We start from the raw sequence: 18,982 nt of genomic DNA, 5'->3' as shown, positions 1-18,982 counted from the left end.
AGCTGCAGGATGGAAAAATTCTATGGTCCTTAGGGTACAGCCTCAAAGAAGATGTTAATGTTTCTTTAATGTTATTACCACAGATAAAATTATATCAGTTTCCAATTTTGAATTATTCGACAGTGCCAAGTAATTCAGTTGCAAGAACCTTCCTTCCTGGGTCTTCTGTAGTTGTGACTGTAGCACCTGCAGGAACAGTTGTCATGCTGCACAGGTGTTACTTCCCAGAATGATAGTTGAGAACAATGGGCTGAAAACAATGCTACTGCTCAGGCTTCTGGGTGCAAGGTCCTAGGCTATCTCCATCAAGGTCAGAGAAGAGATGGTGGTAGTCTCTCAGTGGTAGTAGACTGACTTGCCTGGCCCATGACACCTCCTGTCCCTCACTCACGGTGCACTGCTGCTTCATCCAGGCTAGCTTGCCTGCCCTGTATGTGGCAGCTGATTGACAATTGGTGGGGATAGTTGGCCCCTTCTTCACAAGAGTTGCTTCCCCAGATGAGAGTTCTGCTGGAAGAAGGGCTGATAATGTAGGGGTGCTATGACCCTCAGGGTTCCTGTGCCTGACTGCTGGTGGCAGATGGTCAGCAGTTGTTGCTGGTACTGATATGGAAACTGGACCTCCTGTCTTCAATGATTTCTCCTAACAGATACGAGACAGGGTAGCGGTTAAGTCTAATGGTTTGAAGGAAAATTTTCTGGAGGTCAGTAAATAATAGTTACCAGAATCTTGACTGAGTGACAAATATGAATTGAATATCAAAAGAAGAAAGGCTATTCAGTGATGGAAGGAGAGTCTGGAAGTGGCAATGAGGAGCACAGAGTATCCCAACACCCTCATCGAGTCCCAGAGGTATGAATGCAAGTGAAACCAATGCTGAAAAAAGGAGTCAGAGAAGCTGTGCCATCAGAAAAAAAGCTTGATTAATTTATTAACAATTAGAAAAGACCTATACTTTGGAATGGAACATAATGAGAAGAACTGGAAGTTAAATAAGTAATTCCTTGCATTACATCTAAAGATCAAAAGAAAATTTCCTCAAAAGTGTAAGCAGCATAGTAAGATAGAGAGGCAAAGCAGAAAAGATCAAAGATATCGTAGAAGGTATGGTTCTTAACAATTCATAAAGAAAAAAATAAATTGACAAAAAATGGTTATTGTTCTGATTAAGAGATGCATGTAGCCATTATATGAATAGTTCTTATATCTGAGACAGGAGCTGAAGATGAACGATGAGTTAGGGTGAGAATCAATTAAGAGAAAGAAAATAGGCCAGATGGCATTTGGTAAATTGGTAAATGTTGGTATTTTCAATGATCTAAAGCCAAGGGGGGGAGGGGATGACAGGACCAAAGCATCTTTGTAATTTAAATGTTGTACTGATTCTGTATGGTTACAAATATTGCAACACCACAATCTTTGAAGATTCAAAATTGTGGGTGAAATGAGACACATGACCTTGTCAAGTTGGTTACACTGTACAAAGCATAGGTATATACTGAAATTAGATGGGCTCTGTGGTCCCCTCCAAATCTAGTATTTCAAGACTCTAAAAAAGTTAGAGGCAGAATAGTCATAATATTTCTGATCACTTCCTACTTGTAATATGATTTTTCAAGAACAGATCATGCTAAAATAAAAGAATGAATTGCCACATAACCAATGTCAAACACTCTTAATTATATACATGTAATTTTGGATCCTTTCTTTCCTGATATGATCCCTATCCAGCTAAGTATCACAGATGACGAAGAACTGATAGTACCAATAGTCAGTCAAATAACATTTATTAAGTACCCACAAAGTGCCAGGCACCCTGCTAAGCACTGGGGATACAAAGAAAGGCAAAAGACAATTTCAGCCCTCAAGGAGTTCACAATCTAATGAGAGACAACATGTGAACTATATACAAACAAGCTATATGCAGATAAACAAGAAATAATCAACAAAGGGAATGAACTAGAACTAAGAAAGATCAGGAAGGGCTTCCCAGTCAGGAGACAAAGTCCAGAGTCTTCTTTAAGGAACAGCAAGGTCAGTGTTACTAGATTGAAGTGGGGGAGGGAAGAAAGGTGTAAGGTTTAAGAAGACTGTAAAGACTAGGAGAGGAGTAGGTTATGAAGGGCTTTATATTTGATCCTATAAGGGGTACAGAGCCAATGAAGTTTTTTGATATGTACAATGATGTATATGTCAGACCTTCACCTTAGGAAAATCACTTTGATAGCTAAGTGGAGGATGGACTGCACTGGGGGGAGACTTGAGACAGGCAAAATAGTAACTGAGTTATTGCAGTAATCCAAGAATACGGAGATGAGGGCCTGCACCAGGATGGCAGTAGTAAAAGGGGACAGAAGAGGGCACATGTGAAAAATATTACAAAAGTAAAAATCAGCAGGTTTTGGCAACAGATTAGGTATGGGGGGAAGAAATAACACCTAGATTTCAAGTCTAGGAGACTGGGAAAATAGTGGTGCCTTGATAATAACAGGGAAGTTTGGAAGGAGGGAAGGTTTTCGGGGAAAGACAATGAGTTCAGCATTCAACATGGTGAGTTTAAGGTGTTCTCAGAAGACTCAGTTCAAGATGTCTAATGGGCAGTTGGAGAAGTGGCTCCCAATCTCATCAATGGGAAAAGTGCTCTGCCCAAAGTTACTAATGATATCTTAACTGACAAATCTGATGATATCTTAGCAGTCCTCAACCTCCTATTGAATTGATAATGCAGACCATCCTTTCCTCCAGGATAATTTCTCCTCTCTGGGCTTTTATGACACCACCCTCTCCTGGTTCTCCTACCTGACTGAACGGTCCTTTGCCAGCCCATTATCCAACTCAAGCCCCCTAATTGGGGGTATTCCCCAATATCGTATCCTAGGTCCCTATTATTCTCTCTCTACACATTCTTTGGAGCCTTATTGGTTCACATGGGTTTAATTCTCTCCTCTATCGCAAAAAACTCCCAAATTTATATATCCAGTCCCAATCTCTCCCCTGAGCTCCACTCTGGCATCACCAACTACCTACTGGACATTTCAAACTAGATGTCCCAAGACATCACACACTCAACATGTCCAAACAGCACACATTGTTTTCCCACAAAACCAACCCCTCTTCCAAAATTTCCTATTTCTGTTGTTCAAATGCCAAATGTATGCTTTTCCTAAAAGACTATTTTATGGAGAACTCACATCAGGCAAGCACTCACATGGTGGTCAGAAGAAGTGATACAAGAACACTCTCAAGGTCTCTCTGAAAAACTCTGGAATTAATTGAGTGTAATGGCAGACACTGGCACAGAAATGTCCAGCATGGCATGCCCTCATCAAAGATGGTGCTGTGCTCTTTGAGCAAAGCAGAATTGAAGTAGCTCAAAAGAAACAGATGTGCAAATTTAGAGAACCCACCTCAAATGTTCACATGCCTGACATGTAGTAGAACATTCTGAGCTTCCCCAATTGATAAATGGTCAAAGGATATGAACAAGCAGTTCTCAGATGAAGAAATTAAAGCCATCTATAGTCATATGAAAAATTGCTCTAAAAATCACTATTGATTAGAGAAATGCAAATCAAAACAACTCTGAGGTACCACATCACACCTATCAGATTGGCCAAGGTGACAAAACAAGAAAATGATAAATGTTGGAGATGATATGGGAAAATTGGAACACTAATGCATTCTTGGTGGAGTTGTGAAATGATCCAACCATTTTGGAGAGCAATTTGGAACTATGCCAAAAGGGCTATTAATGACCCAGCAATAGCACTTCTAGGGCTATATCCCAAAGAGATCATACAAATGGGAAAAGGACCCACATGTACAAAAATATTTATAGCAGTTCTTATTGTGGTGGCAAAGAATTGGAAATTGAGGGGATGCCCATCAATTGGGCAATGGCTGAACAAGTTGTGGTACATGAATGCAATGTAATACTACTGTGCTATAAGAAATGATGAACACGCTGACTGCAGAAAAACCTCAAAGACTTGTATGGTCTGATGTTGAGTGAAGTGAACAGAACCAGGAGAACGTTGTACACAATAACAGCCACATTGCACAATGACTAATATTGATAAACTTAACCCTTCCCAGCAATACAAGGATCTAAGACATCTCTAAAGGCCTCTTGATGGAAAATGCTATCCACATCCAAAGAAAGAACTATGGAGTTTAAATGCAGATGGAAGCATACTATTTGCTATTTTTTTTTCTTCTGATGAGTTTCGTTTCCTTTCTGGTGGTTCCTCCTATTGGTTCTAATTCTTACTTACAACATCACCAATGTGAAAATATGTTTAATAGAAATCTATTATGTACAGCCTATATCAGACTGCTCACCGTCATGGAGAGGATGGTGGGGAAGAAGGGGGAGAAAAATTTTAAATTCAAAAGCATATGGAAGTGATTGTTGATAAATTAAAATAAATTAAAAAAAAAAAGAACATTCTGAGCTCCTATTAGTCTCTGATCAGTCAGTCAGACACACCATACACTTGACTCTAACACAGTGTTGTCATTGTGGTCCTCTTCTAGAACGAAGGACAACAACGAAGCAACCATTTCTACTGACGGCACCAAAATTCTTCCAGTCTCCCAAATTCATAACCTTGGGATTATCCTTGACTCCCCACTCTCTTTCACCCCACAAATATAATCAGCTGCTTAATCTTTCAGTTTCTATCTCCACATCTCTCACACCTGACCTTTCCTCTCTAGTTACAAGGTCACTATTGTACTTCTGACCCTCATTACTTCTTGCTTAGATTATTAAAACCACTGAATTGGTCTCCCTGACCCAAGTCTTTCCCCCAATCAAGTCTTTCCCCCTATTCCAGTTCATCCTCCATTCTGCTGCCAAGGTTATTTTAATTAAGCACAGATCTGATTATTTCAGTCCTATCCTCAATAAATTCTAGTGACTCTGTACTGGCTCTAAAATGAAATTTAAACTTCCTCTGTTCAGCTTTTAAAGACCTTAACAACCTTGCCCTAACTTATCTTTCTAACCTCATTACTCCCCTTTCTGCACTCTGTGATCCAGCCAAACCTGCCTTCTCTCTTCCTCATCAAGACATTCCATTTCCCATACCATGCTTTGGTACTATCTGTCCTACATGCTTGTAATGCACTCCTTACCTCTGGCTTACAGAAGTCTCTTCCTTCAAGACACAGTTCAAACACTACCTTCTAATTGAAGCCATTCCTGCTTTCTACTACTGCTCTTCTCAAACTAGCTCGCATCAACTACTTTTTATATATTTATAAACGTATTTTCCCCCCATTTGAATGCAAGCTCCTTGAAAGTAGGGACTGTTTCATTCTTTGCACCTGTACTCTTTGTACTATAAAACGATAGTGAAAGTTCAAATAAGATTATAGGAAGTGTTAAAATTTTAAAAAATTACAATTTCACTCTTTTGAAGTATTCTCTAATTCAGACTGGCCATCTCATCTCATGGGAAGGAAGAAAAGGCAGTCTGGAGGAATGATTTCAAGAGCATAGGAAATTTCCAATGTGGAAACTCCCTCGACTGTTAACATCTAGTCTAAGAATTAGTGAGATCTGATGATACAATCCTGACAACCTTTCCTTTGTTGAGAACAAAGACTCCAAACGTTCTTAGTTTGCCAAGAGACTGCATGGACTGTAATAAAGTTAAGCAGACACAATCCTTATATTTAATTACTACAAAATCAATTGTCTCCAACTGAATAATAGTAAAACTCCCAAAACACATCTCAAATAATATTTACATGGTAAATCACTACTAAACATTCAAAGAAACCTACTTGTTCTTCCCTTTTTTGCTTTCGAAGTTGTATTCCTTCTTCTTCTCTTCGCCTACGCATTTCTTGAGGATTTAATGCTTTATTCTTGTAACTTTTCATTCTGTAGTTATCTTTCCCCGGGCTTGCCATGGCATCTGGTGGAAGAAAAAGTTCAAACACAAAGATGACACTCCAGACAATGAGATGCCATATTCTAAGCTTAAACTGTCCAACAAAACTATTTCGTAAAAAGTCTGCAATAAGAACAATGGTTTTCCCCTCAGTGCAAAAATCAGACTAATGTAACCAAATATTTTGGGAATAAGAAATCAAATATTTAAAATATCTAATCTGCCATTCCGGTTACTGACAATCTGATTAGAGAAAGCTAGGCAGCAGAGTGGATAGAACGCTGAATTTGGAATCAGCTTGAGTTCAAATCCTGACTCATACATGGCAATGTGGCCCTGAAAAAACCTCTAAACCTCACGGAGCTTCCACATCTGTAAAAGGAGTGATTACAGCATCTACCTTTTAGGATCATAAGAGTCAAATGAGTTAACACAGATAAAGTGCTTTGCTAACCCTTAAAGCTTTATATAAATGATAGCTATTATTACTACATTTGATATTCAAATGCTACTTCATGCATGTGAAAGTTTACCTAAATTAAGTATGACCATTCATAATGTAATTATATTGAATCCTTCCAACAGCAAACATGAGTGTAACCTTTTAGTTTGTTAAGGATTTTTATATGGATTGTATTACAACAACCCTGCAAAGTACCACAGGCATCACTGTCTCCATTTTACAGATGAAGAAACTGAAGGAATGTTAAGTGACTTGATTTGTCCCCAGTAACATCCCTAGTGTCACAAGTGGGATTCAAAGGCAAGTTTCTTCTGACTTCAACTCCAGTGCTTTCCCCACTAATCATGATGTAATAGTATACTATTACAACTATGTATTATTATACTGTATATAGTAATATTGTTTATTATTGGCAAATGTATTATACTGTATATATCATAATGTATATTATATTATACATAAAACTATGTATTACTATTAACTAGTATACTATGTAGTAGTAAAACTATCATATCAATTATAACTGATAAATTCACCTTAGCAACAGTGCACATGTCCACGTTACTATTTAGAACAGATTTAATATAAACAGATTTAATATAAATATAAACACTGTGTTCCACTGATTCATTTCTTATGTGAAGATTGTACAACTCCAACAGTACCATTACCTCATGGAGGGAAAAGACCAAATCATATAATTGTGAAATAAATTAATAGTTATGTGTTCAATAGATGATAAATGATTTTTCAGAAATGAAGATTTCATAGGATCCTTTTTCAAAATACTAATTCTACACAAATGTTAAGTTGTAGTAAGATCTTTCTACATAAAATTATCCCAAAAAAAATTTATCCTGAAAATTTCAAAAGAGTTTGCTCATTTTCCTCCTTAGGAACTAATTTATCTATGTTTGCAATCCTCTGTATCTTATCAAAAAGCCGCCTTATCACTCAGCTGCTCTAAATCCAAATAGTATGATCTGAGGATGACTTCAATGAGACAATTTCATTTGTAATAATATAATTTTTAGAGAGGCTGTACTTTAAAGCCTGATGACTCACAAAACAGTCATTTTTTAATGCCAGGAATGATAATCAAGCATTGTAAGGCTGTCCTATATAGGATTTATTTCCTTTTTGCGCAACCATGTACTTATTTTCTGTTTATTCCTCTCTCATACTGGAAAAGAAAAATCTAATGCACAGCTAAGAACTTAGGACCTAGAAAAGAGTTTTAATACTAATTCTGGTACTGATTTACTGATATCATTAAATTACAACTTCCATTCCTATGTTTTATCAGTAAAAATCGATATAAATATGGAAGGCAGAAATGCGTGAACAATGCAGGTAAACTCACCAACAGCTAATGAAGCAACAGTTAAAATAAATATCTTGACCCTAAGTACCCTCCCTTTATATAGCTAGAACTTGTTTACCAACCAGGAAACTTAAATGTTCCCACTCGGAGATCAATTGTTAAGGTTGTAATAAGCAATTAGAATCTAGTACAGAAGCTTGTCACGTATTCTTTAAGCATGTTTATAAAGCTCTTAACACAGTAGCTGGCACACAGTAGTAGCTTAATAAATGCTTGTTCCCTTTCCCCATCTTTAGAAGCCTTTTAAATTACTCATTACCCCATGTAAGAATTTTATCATGGAATAGGGGGGCAAGCAATCAGAGGGGAAGGTCTAACCCTAAGGGTCTCATCAGACACTAAATAAGAAACCGATTTAACCCAGCGCGTCTTCAGTGACGTCGAAAACCAGGTGCAGAACAGCTGAGGTTTGTTAACCCAAGTGCCCCGCCTCTGGGGGTCCTCAAGGCCACGGACTTCCCCGCCCCTCCCCCCCACCTCCTCCAGGCATTAGAAAGGGACCAATAAGTGGTGGGGGCCAGAAAGCAGCCGACCCTCGTTACCTCCGGGGCTGGGAAGGGGAGGTTACTAAACAGCCACGACCCCGCCGGGGGGGTCCGCGCGATCTCGAGCCCAAGAATAAGGACCGCCGAGACCTCACCCCCCGCAGGGTTTTCGGGTCAGCCCAGCGCAGGCACGAGCCTCCTCCGAAGCCCCAGGGGGGTGTTCCCCGCTCCCCCGGCCAGACAAGGCCCAAAGCCCAGTCACTGCCCCTTACCCATCGAGAGGCCAGGTTCCGCACTCGGCTGCTGCTTCCCGACTGCTCGTTAAGTCGTTTCTAACGCCTCCGCCGGCTTAGCAGCTCAGCTAGTTCGCCGGGTAGGAGCTTGGCTGATGCGTTCGCAATCCAAAATGGCGGCCGCCCGGCGCCCCCTCCCCGAGACCCCAGAGGCTCCGTTCCCAGCAGCCCTTGCACCCGGCGAGGAGCTCCTGCCCTACGAAGTGGGAGGGAGAGAGGTGCGAGCCCTCAGCCTCGCCCACTCAGATCGAAGCGTCTGGCTACACCGGGAGGGGGACGCGCTCAGGAAGAATGCTGGGAAAAGTCGACACCTGTTTTGACGCATGCTCTCTTTCTGCCCTCCTTTCCCTTACTTTGCTTTCTCTTCTAATCTGTGACGCTTATGTGACTGAGGTTTACTATGTGACCTGCCCAGGGTTATACAGGATTCCGAACCCATGTTCACAGACTTAAATCCTGTCCTCTTTTCGTTCTGCTAAGAGACAGTTAACCCAGAACCCAGGTTTAGGGTGTGATTTGTCTGGCACCATACCATCTACAATCGTCTAAGTTCTTCTGAATCACAGTGTCCCATTTCCTTCAGTTCAGCAAGCATTAATTGCATACAATTAGAAGTACCTTGGCTTAATGCAAAGAGCGGTAAATTTGGAGGAAGGAGACCTGAGTTGGAGTTTGGGACCTTTAAACTTGCTTATTGTGTGAGTTCTGCACACCTCCCCATTTCCTCACTGCTCTGCCCCGAGCCCCATCACTGAAAGATGCTAGGCAAAGATGACTCACATATGTTGTTTACTAAGTTCTCAGATGATGAGATGACGTTGAACCCATCCACTCCCAGTTTTTCCCTCTATCGGATTTCTTCCCCTATCTTCCTCATTCTTTTTTTTTTTTTTCATTTTCTCCCTATTTACAGGCTCCTTTCCTTCTGCCTACTATCAGGATCTCCACTTCAAGACCACCACCACTACCCCCCCTCCCATTTTTTACTCCTGTCCTTTTACTATTAGGACACATCTTGTTTTCCAGAGCTAAGACCCAGCAAGCAAGCTGTGCCCTGAGCGTGGCATAACAGCAATCTTTTTCGTTCACCCTCTGGATGAACTCAGCCACAGCAAAAACCCAGAATTATTTCACACAGCTCCAGGTGGTCTCTTAGCTTGAACCAAGCATCTGTAGTCCCCATGTTGCGGTGATGAAGTCCTGCTATGAGTCAAACTTGTTTCATTGTTGCTGTTACCCCCACATTGTCAGGGCTACAGCTTAGTTTGAATTCACTAGTATGTGTATTAAGATTTGCCCACACTAAAGAGGGTCTCTTCCTAGAGGAAGCCCTGGCGTATGTGTCTAGTTTCTGTTCTCCAATGGAATAAAGAATATCTCTCCTTTTTAGGAGGGGAGAGATGGGGGAAAAAATTTGGAACTCATCTTATGGAAGTGAATGTTGAAAACTAAAAATAAATAAATTTTTTAAAAGAAAGCTTTTTGCTTATAACAACCATTAGCTTTTTGGTCTTGTCCTGCTTTGTTTTTAAAGTTAACTGTGGTTTTGGTAATCTGTGTGAGCTCTCTGGATTTTTTGCTTTGTTTTGTTTTTTAGAATTAACAGTGCTTACAAAATTTCTGTAACTCTTTGGTCATTTGTTCTCATGGTTGACATTACAAATAGGCCTATATGTATCCCATGCTTTAAAAATAATAATAATAATAATCCCACCAGTCTAGCAGTTGCCCTATAAACTCTTTAAGAAAGTAATCTACAATGAGTACTTCAACTTCCACTCTTTTCAATCTGTTCTAAATCCTCCATAATTTACCTTCAGACCTCAACATTTAATTGGAACTGTTCTCTCCTAAATTACCAATGATATTTTAATGGCCAAATCTAACGGTCTTTTTTTCAGTCACCATCCTTCTTGACCTCTCAGCAGCCTTCCACACTATTGAATCACCCTCTCCTGTATTCTCTTATTTTCATGAGAAAATGAAAGAACTGCTTCTGGTTCTGATGGGGTATCATTCAGTTTCAGAAGCCAAGACCTTTGCCGCTTTTCGCCAAAAGGAATTTGGCTCCCATTTGTTTACAGACCCCAGAAAACCCTTAAACTTTTAGATTCCTTATAGACTCCCTTTATTTCCCTTTGAAAGCCTTAGCCTTACCTTTTGATCTTATTCAGATGCACCTTTGCCCCTAGCCCTAAAAAGAATCTGGCTCCCTTTTGTCTAGTGGTCCCACAAAACCCTTAAACTTTTAGGTTCCTTATCCACTCTTTTTATCTCCCTTTGAAAGCCCTAACCCCATTTTCTGATGCTTTCAAACTTTCTCCTTCCAGTTCCTTTCATTATCTATTTCCATTGTTTATTCAATCTCTCAGACCTTCCAATGGGAATTCTCAACTAGACCCTTTTCCCAACCACCCCCCCCTTCCTCTGACCACCCAAAGTTACTTTAGTGTATATAAGATCCACCCTGGCCCCCATTCAAAGGCTGAGACTTTCTCATGCCCAAAAGGCTGAGACTGTCTCATGCCCACTCGTCCCCATGGGCACGTTCAGGTTCCTTAAGAGTATGTCCTATATGTTTTATCTCTCTTTTTTCTTTAAGGCATTTGGGGTTAAGTGACTTGCCCGGGGTCACACTGCTAGTAAGTGTCAAGTGTTTGGATGTTTTATCTGTAATAAACTTTTTCTCTGGCTAGAAGAAGATTTGAGTTGAATTCTTTTAGGCAGGGTCCAGCGCCGCAATCTTGGGGTTTCCCAGCACCCCAAAACCTCTAGACCTCTTCAGTTCTTCTACCAGTCGGATTGCTCCTTTTCAGTTTCCTGTACTGGTTCTTCATCCATGTCATCCTCATAACAGTGGTATCCCTGGGCCTTCCCATATTGTTGAAGTTTAGAGTTGGGAGAGCTGGTTCAGGTGTGAAAGAATTCACTTAGACCTTCTCTGTAACCATTGGGAGCTGTATTTTGTCAAAGCTTCACGGGCCTGAGGTTAGCAAGAAGCTAAACAAAGGGTGTGGATATAGGAAAAGACCCAGGCTTATATAGACAGAAAGCTACACAGCCTATAGGGTGATGACATATATTTATGATTTCTTATGGGAGTTGGAGATTAGGGACAGGATAAGAACAAAAGATGAGGAAGATGGTTGTTTACAAGATAAGAAAAAACTGTCATGACATAGAATGAGGAAGATGAATGACAGCATAAGGAACACAGGGTAAGGGAGACAAAGGCAATTCTTTTGGTACAAGTTGTATGACATTTCATAAGGGGAAAAGGACTTGAGAAGTTCTCAAGTTCTAGGATCTCAAGGTACAGAATAGGCTACAGAATGAGCCTCAAACCCCTTCAGGGAGGCCTGGGAAAGTAACCCTTAATATTATTTTTAATCCTAGGGCACTCTTTGTACCCACCAATATAATTTCACTTAGTGATCTAGGCAGCAACCATAGATTTATGTATCATCTCTATGCACCTTTCCAAGGGAGACTAATAAGTACTTTAAGGGAAGCAGGTAATTGGGGCCCCTGGGTTAGACTACTCTGCTCTCCTGAGAAAGAGTATATCAGACTAGAATTATGTCTGTCTGCCCCCCCCCTTCCAAAAAAAATTGCTAGTCCAGGGGAAATGATTTTTTAGGTTCAAGCTGATTTCCTAATTACTATCACTTAATGGAAAAAGAAGTACCCCAAACTAGATCCAAAGTCTTGAACCCTTTTTGCCCTTCCCATCAACTGCTATTTATACAAAAACTATGCCATCTAATAAACAGTGAATAAGCCCATTTATCCAAGTTAATAGTAAATAGAAATCAAAGAAGTTATACAGATAAAATACAAAACAAATGAGCTCTCTTATTGGGAGGGAGATATCTATGCAAAAAGAGAGTCCCCATCAAATCCAAGGGGAAATTTCTCAAAGTTGTAGTATTTGGGAAACTGTCTGAGGCACAGGCTCTTCTACATATTGACTTTTCATGAAAATCTTTCTCTTTCTAGGGGCCTCTCTCTCACGTTCTCTAGCAAAGCTGAAAGCTAGAATGAAAGGCTCTAGTCCCCCAAACACCTCCTCTCCCTTAGGCATTGGGTGTCCATAATCATTCTCTCTACCAATGAGAAAATTCTTATGTAAATGTACCAGGCTGGAACTCTAGGTTATGTGCATCTATATATCTTGCCCTATTTACTCTTCTGAGTGCTGGCCCTGCATCACTTTTGGATATCTTGAATTGTATTTCCCTTAAACAACTCAGTATGTGCAAAAGAAACTTCATTATCTTTTCCTACAAACCAGGCCTGCACAACTTGCAGCCCTCGAGCTGTTTTCGGCATGCCAAAGGATTTCCTCTACATACAAAGAAGGTTTTCCTCTACCTTTTTCTGCAGGATGCCTGAAATCCTTTGGCTTGCTGCAACCTGCTCTCTGGCCACAGCTGGGGACACAGGTTGTGCAGTTCTGCTCTAAACCCTCTCTTCTTTCAAACTTGCCTATTACCGTGGAAGTCATGATGCTCTCAACCGAAGTGTCATCCTCCACGCCTCACTCACTCACTTCGAAAAACCAGTCTCTTGTCAAATCTTGTCATTTCTACCTTCACAATATATCTCCAATATATGTCCCGTTCACCCATATAACCAAACCCATTTTAGGTCCTCATAATAATAAAAAAGTATTAAGTGGTGTTTATATAGAACTTTAAGGTTTGTAAAATACATATGTTGATCCTCAAAAATCCTGCAAAATAGCTATAATTATACCATTTTACACATGAGGAAAGTGATGCTAGGAGAAGCTATGTGGCTTTTCCTGAATCACATAACTAGAAAGTACATGAACTCAAGTCTATCTTGACTCCACATCTAGAATCTATCTACTGTGCCACTTAGTTCCCAACACCTCTCTCCTGCACTACTGCAATAACCTCCTAATTCATTTCCCCACAAGTCTTTCCCCACTCGATTCTACTGTCCACTCAACTACCAAAGTGATTTTCTTAAATTGTAGGTCTGATCATGTCACACCTCTCTTAAAGAGCTTCAGTGGCTCCCTATTTCCTCTAAGCTCAAATGTAAAGTCCTCTGTTATTTAAAGTTCTTTACCACTTGATCCTTTTGAGGTGCAAGGTATTACCAGCCCTTTTAGAGTTTCCTCCCCAACTCTATACAGCTGCATTGGCCTTCTGATAGTTTCTTAAGAATTTGACGATCTTCAATCTCTGTGCCTGGAAGGCTCTGAACCCTCACCTCTGCTTTACTTTTCCTTCTTCCTTCAAGACAGCTCAAACCACACCTTTAGCTGAAGATCTTTCCTGGTCTCTACCACCCCTCCCCCCCATGCTTTATATATATGTTGTATGTAACTGGTTATTTATATGTTCACACATTTAGAGTGTGAGCTCCTTAAGGGAAGGGACTGTTTACATTTCTCTAGATCCCTTCTACCTTCATCACATCTCTTATATGTGTAGTCTTCTCTCCTCTGACATTTCCACCATCCTGTTGCAGGCCCACATCCCCTCATGTCTGGATGATTACAATACCACTGTGGCCTCAAGTCTCTCCCTACTCCAGTCCATCCTCTACTTAGCTGTCAAATTTAGGTTTCACTGTCACCACCTATTCAAAAAACTCCAGTGGCTCCTCATCCCCAGGACTGAATGCAAAATCATGTTTGTTTTTTAAAGCCCTTAATAACCTGACTCCTTCCTACCATTCTGGTCTTCTTATATGTTACTCCCCACTCCCTTCCAGTGATACTAGTCTCTTTGCTATAGCAGAATAAGACAGACCTTCTCCTAACTCTGTACACCTTCACTAGTTGTCTCTGGTACCTAGAATTCTCTCCTTGCTCATCTCTGCCTCCTAACTTCCTTGGCTTCCTTTGGGCTTGGCTAAAGTCCCATCTTCTGTAGTGCTGCTTAATCTTAATGATGCAGGTAGATGGTTCAATGTATAGAGTGTTGGGCCTGGAGTCAGGAAGACCTGAGTAAAAGGGCTGGGCCTCAGAAACTTACTAGCTGTGTGACCCTAAGCAAGTCACTTAACCTCTACTTGCTTCAGCTTCCTCAACTGTAAAATGAGGATATTAATAGTACCTACCTGCCAGAGTTATTGTGAGGATCAAATGAGATAACATTCATAAAGCACTTAGCATAGTGTCAGGCACATAGTAGGTGCTACATAAATCCTGATTCCCTTCCCTAATGGCTTTCCTTAGAGATTACTACCAATTTATCATATATGTGCATATATGTATAATATTTTATGTGTGTATGTATATGTATTATATATATTATATATATAATTTGTTTGTACATGGTAGTTTTCATGTTGTTTTTCTCATTAGGCTATAAGCTCAGAGAGAACAGGCACTGGTTTTTGCCTTTCTTTGTATTCCCAGTGATTAGTATAATGCATACATAATAAACACATAATAAATGTTTTTTGACTGATTGACCTTGGGTATCTCACTTAATTTTTCTGGGTGTCAGTTTCTTCATCTGTAAAGTAGAGAAAATAATACTCACTTGCAGGAAGTGGCGAAGTGCATCTTGTTTCACGCCTCTTCAAAAACAATGGTTCACAATTTTAGAGCTGGAAACAATGTTAGAGGCCATTTTTTAGTTCAACCTTTGCTCATTTTACAGATGAAGAAACTGAGGCTCAGAGAAGTTAAATGACTTCCTCAAGATAAGTGTAAGAGGCAGAATTTGAACTCAGATCTTCCCAGCTCCAAGTACAGCACTTATTTACTTACACTGTATTTTTCATCCTATATATGCCAGTTGTAACTGTTAACTTATTTTTTAGGTTTGATGTGGTAATCAATAAAGGTAATGTATAAAAGTAATTCATGGGTCAATGCCATTATTAGGTAAATAATAATACCACCTACTTCATTTGTGAGATAACATGTAAAGTGCTTTGCAAACCTTAAACCTTTATGTTGGATTGGGTAGTTGTATAAGGGTTTTTGTACCCTAAAAAATTACTTTTCTTCATTTACTATAAAGAAAAATTTGTTAAAAGATCTCTGAAATACTTTATCGACAGGAGGATGTGGTTATGAAAGCCTTCTCGTTGCTTAGTAGTTCTAGAGCGCGTGTCACCAAGTCACCCAACAAACAGTCCTAGATGTTTCCTTCCGCTCCTTGCTCCTTGCAGGCGGAAAACCAATTCAGCCAGTTCCAGCTGGGAATCCTTCCACATTTCCTAGTCATCCTTGCCTAGGATTAATGTGTTAATTTCAGGACAAATCCAAGAGAAGACGACTACAAATCCCAGCATGCAACGCGGTGGAGGGAGGGAGTTACGGAGCAGGAAGTGCTTGACAATCCAGTCTGCGCAGTGACGGAAGGAGGGCGATTTAAAAATCGAGGAGCCAACGCCTTCCAAAAGCGTCGCCAGGTGCAATCGGATGATTCGCTCTTACTTCTCCTGGGGGCCCGTGGCCGATTTGGGGTTCCCCTGTCCCTGCCGTCGAAAGGAAGGGCAGAAGTCAGGCGATTGAGGCTGGGGTAGCCTTTTAGGACGACGCGCTTGCGCAGTGCTCTCTCCCCGCGGGAGGAAAAGGTGAGTAGAAAGAAGCTGCTGCGGCTGCAGCTGCTTCAGTTGGCGGTGGCCTAGGTAGCTGCCGCCGCGGGGTGAAAGTGGGGGCACTACCGGGGCGCTGGGCACTAGTGCTGCGTTTTGAGGCTGCCCGGGGCCCCTCCCATTCCTTGGGCTCGGCTCAGGTTTCGTTTCCTTGCTGCTGACACCGGCTTCGCGTAGCCGTCGTTGTAGCCTGTAGCCTGCGACCTCGTCCCGAAACTGAAATGAGGGAGGCAGGGAGGCCCTGACAACTGCCCGCTCCTGCTCATTTCCTGAAGATGGGGGGAGGAGAGGGATCGAAAGATGGTCTGCTTACTGAATGAAGGCCCACCCGGGAATAGGGGTTTCTCTCCTGTTCACATCACCTGCCAGGTGTGTAGCTGTAGCTTCCTGAGCCTCAGTGGCCTGATTGGTAAAGTGGGTATCCATTTAACCGGGAGATAACCGTGCTAGGTGCTGGAGATGCAACCCACTCCTGTTCCTTGCCATTAAATGTGAAGAAATACAATGGGCATGGTTACCCAGATCAAGGAAGAATTTTCTCCAAAAGAAGATAGATGGTATTACTTTGTTTTTCATGTACATAAGTCTCATGAAAAATCAGGAAAGTTTTTTGCACATGTTTATTTTCTGTCTTGAGAGTTATGCTAGCAATGTGATATTAAATGTAGGGTTCAATTATACAGTGCCTCCTTCAGATCTGTGAATTGTGAACTTTTTATTGTCTTACTTAGTGTTCTGAAGAGGATTTTCCTTATCTAAAATCACGCAGATCGACATGAATTTGGAAATGTTGTTTTAAAAATTGTCGATATCAGATCGTACTATATTTAGTTCTTATTTTTCTAAATCCATATGCTATTTTAAAAACACATCAATAGCAGTTTTTTTACGTTCATGTCTATCTCTACTAAAGCTCCCTTCCATTACTACATGACAGTGTGGAAGTATTAGAGGCATACATATGACTTATTTGAGAACCATTTTAACCAAATTTAGCTATTTTCTTCACTAGGTTGGCCACAGGCTGATAGGCGTTTTGGACATAGCAATTCTAGATGACCATTTTCTAAGTTGGAGAGGAGCTGAAGTGATATAAAACAACATATAAACACTAAAGAGAATAAAGTGTAAAACACATGAAAATAAAAATCAACCAAAATAGAAAATGAACAAAAGTACTGGTACTGTGGAACATCTGAAAAAAGTACCAGAGGGTAGGGAGATGGACAAAGAAATAGCCCAAGACATTTTCAAATATATCTTTTTATATATCATATTTTAAATGATTAAACAAGAATTAACACTACTTACACATGCATAAGACCAAAAAAAAAAAAAAGCTACATGAATAAAATGCCTCACATTTCTGAAATCAAGATGTACTAGATTCTAGCAGAATATTAAAACTGGCAGAATATTGTTTTGATTAAGTCACTAAATGGTTCAGAAGGATGTTTAAGAGAAACGGAAAATTAATAAGAGAATTGTAGGCAAAGTAATCTTAAAGTAAAACTCCTATTTGTGATAAATAGGAAGTGCAAGTTAAAGATGCTTACGTATTTACATGATAGAAAAACTTTTAAAATGATTTTGTTGAGTTTGAATTAATAACACATAAAAATAGAAAGATGAATATTCCCTTTAATAGAATGATTTAAAGACAAACCTAAACCTAGTAAAGCTAAAATTAAGTGGAGCAAAATCTCTAATAACTAATAGCTCCCAACAATGCAAAGAAGACATTTTTATCAGCCAAGCAAATGGGAGGAATTATTGAAGACAAAACTGGGTTTTGTTTTACAAAGCTAAGAGGATTTTGTGTAACAAAAAAGGTCCTTCTAAAATGAAAAAACAAATAGGGAAAAATAGTTTGCAGTTAAATACAGAGAATAAAGGTCTGAATTCTAGGATCTGTAAGGAAATGATACCTACCTTTAATACTAATACCTACCAGTGAAGCAGTAGAAAATGGACTTGAGGAGCGGCTGGGTGACACAATAGATAGAGCTCTGGCCTTGGTGTCAGAAGGACCTGAGTTCAAATACAGCCTCAGACACATAATAGCTGTGTGACCCTGGGCAAGTCACTTAACCCCAATTGTCTCACTCAAAAAAAAAAAAAGAAAATGGACTTGAACGGTTTTTCAAAGAGGAAATAAAAAGGCCTAATAACTAAACATTTTTTGAGCACCTGTAAGTAGTATTAATAAAGGCATAAAACAATGTTTCCCAGTGTTGTTTGCTACTGTCTAGGCGTAGGAAATCTGTATCTTTAAGGCCACATGTGGCCTTCTAGGTCCTTAAGTGCAGCCTTTTGACAATCCAAATTTTACAGAACAAATCCATTTGGTCTAGGTGGATGTCCGTTTCAACATCTCAGTAGAAGAGGAAGTCTTCTACATAATCCTCTTTGGGAATGATGTGCTGATTTCATCAAGTAATCATAGAATATTAAATAACTTCCTTAGTGAAGTCCATAATCATTCAAAACAGTTAAACAATTTTCTTGGGCAGGGGAAAAAGCAAGTGAATAAAGAATGCCTATTGTCCAGAGGAGAACATGCGTTTGGAGAGAGAACCCATAGAACTGTCCTGTCCACGGGTATGTTGGATAGACAATACAGATAAACAACCAACTGGGATCCAAGATTTCGAAGGAAGAAGGGAGAGGTTTTGATTGCTTTGGGTAAATGGTGCAGTGCTTTTTTTTTTCTTTATGATCTTGAACTTCTCCCTGAAGTATAAGTCCATATTTAATATCTTCCCCAACCCCCCAATTATACTATATGACTGCAAATCATGCCATACTAGTCTCTAAGGAATCAAAATTTAGAGTCATTAAATGAGTAATAGAAGTATGG

At 40.0% G+C, this 18,982-nt stretch overlaps 2 protein-coding genes across 4 annotated transcripts in view; one reads left to right on the top strand and one right to left on the bottom strand.

Annotated features, from left to right (window-relative positions):
* KPNA5 (karyopherin subunit alpha 5) overlaps window positions 1–8,721 on the bottom strand; it is a 51,257-nt gene extending 42,536 nt beyond the window's left edge. The window contains exons 1-2 of the mRNA XM_027848655.1: window positions 8,509–8,721; window positions 5,795–5,928 (exon numbers count right to left, since the gene is read on the bottom strand). Of these exons, the coding sequence (XP_027704456.1) occupies window positions 5,795–5,928; window positions 8,509–8,512 (138 nt within the window). The 5' untranslated portion in view covers window positions 8,513–8,721. The remainder of the gene's footprint in view (window positions 1–5,794; window positions 5,929–8,508) is intronic.
* A 7,156-nt stretch (window positions 8,722–15,877) lies between these two features.
* Window positions 15,878–18,982, top strand: part of ZUP1 (zinc finger containing ubiquitin peptidase 1) — a 29,838-nt gene continuing 26,733 nt past the window's right edge. The window contains exons 1-2 of one of the 3 annotated variants that reach the window (XM_027848661.1): window positions 15,878–16,101; window positions 18,636–18,723. In XM_027848661.1, the coding sequence (XP_027704462.1) occupies window positions 18,682–18,723 (42 nt within the window). In that variant the 5' untranslated portion in view covers window positions 15,878–16,101; window positions 18,636–18,681. Of the gene's footprint in view, window positions 16,102–16,340; window positions 16,492–18,635; window positions 18,724–18,982 lie in introns of those variants that run through there. The other 2 variants (XM_027848662.1, XM_027848660.1) reach the window with 2 other exon arrangements.

This window comes from Vombatus ursinus, unplaced genomic scaffold (assembly GCF_900497805.2).
Source record: "Vombatus ursinus unplaced genomic scaffold, bare-nosed wombat genome assembly UNPS02006779.1, whole genome shotgun sequence".
Lineage (NCBI taxonomy): Eukaryota > Metazoa > Chordata > Mammalia > Diprotodontia > Vombatidae > Vombatus > Vombatus ursinus.
The sequence above is the reverse complement of the archived record's forward strand: the minus strand, read 5'-3'. Positions and strand labels throughout refer to the sequence as shown.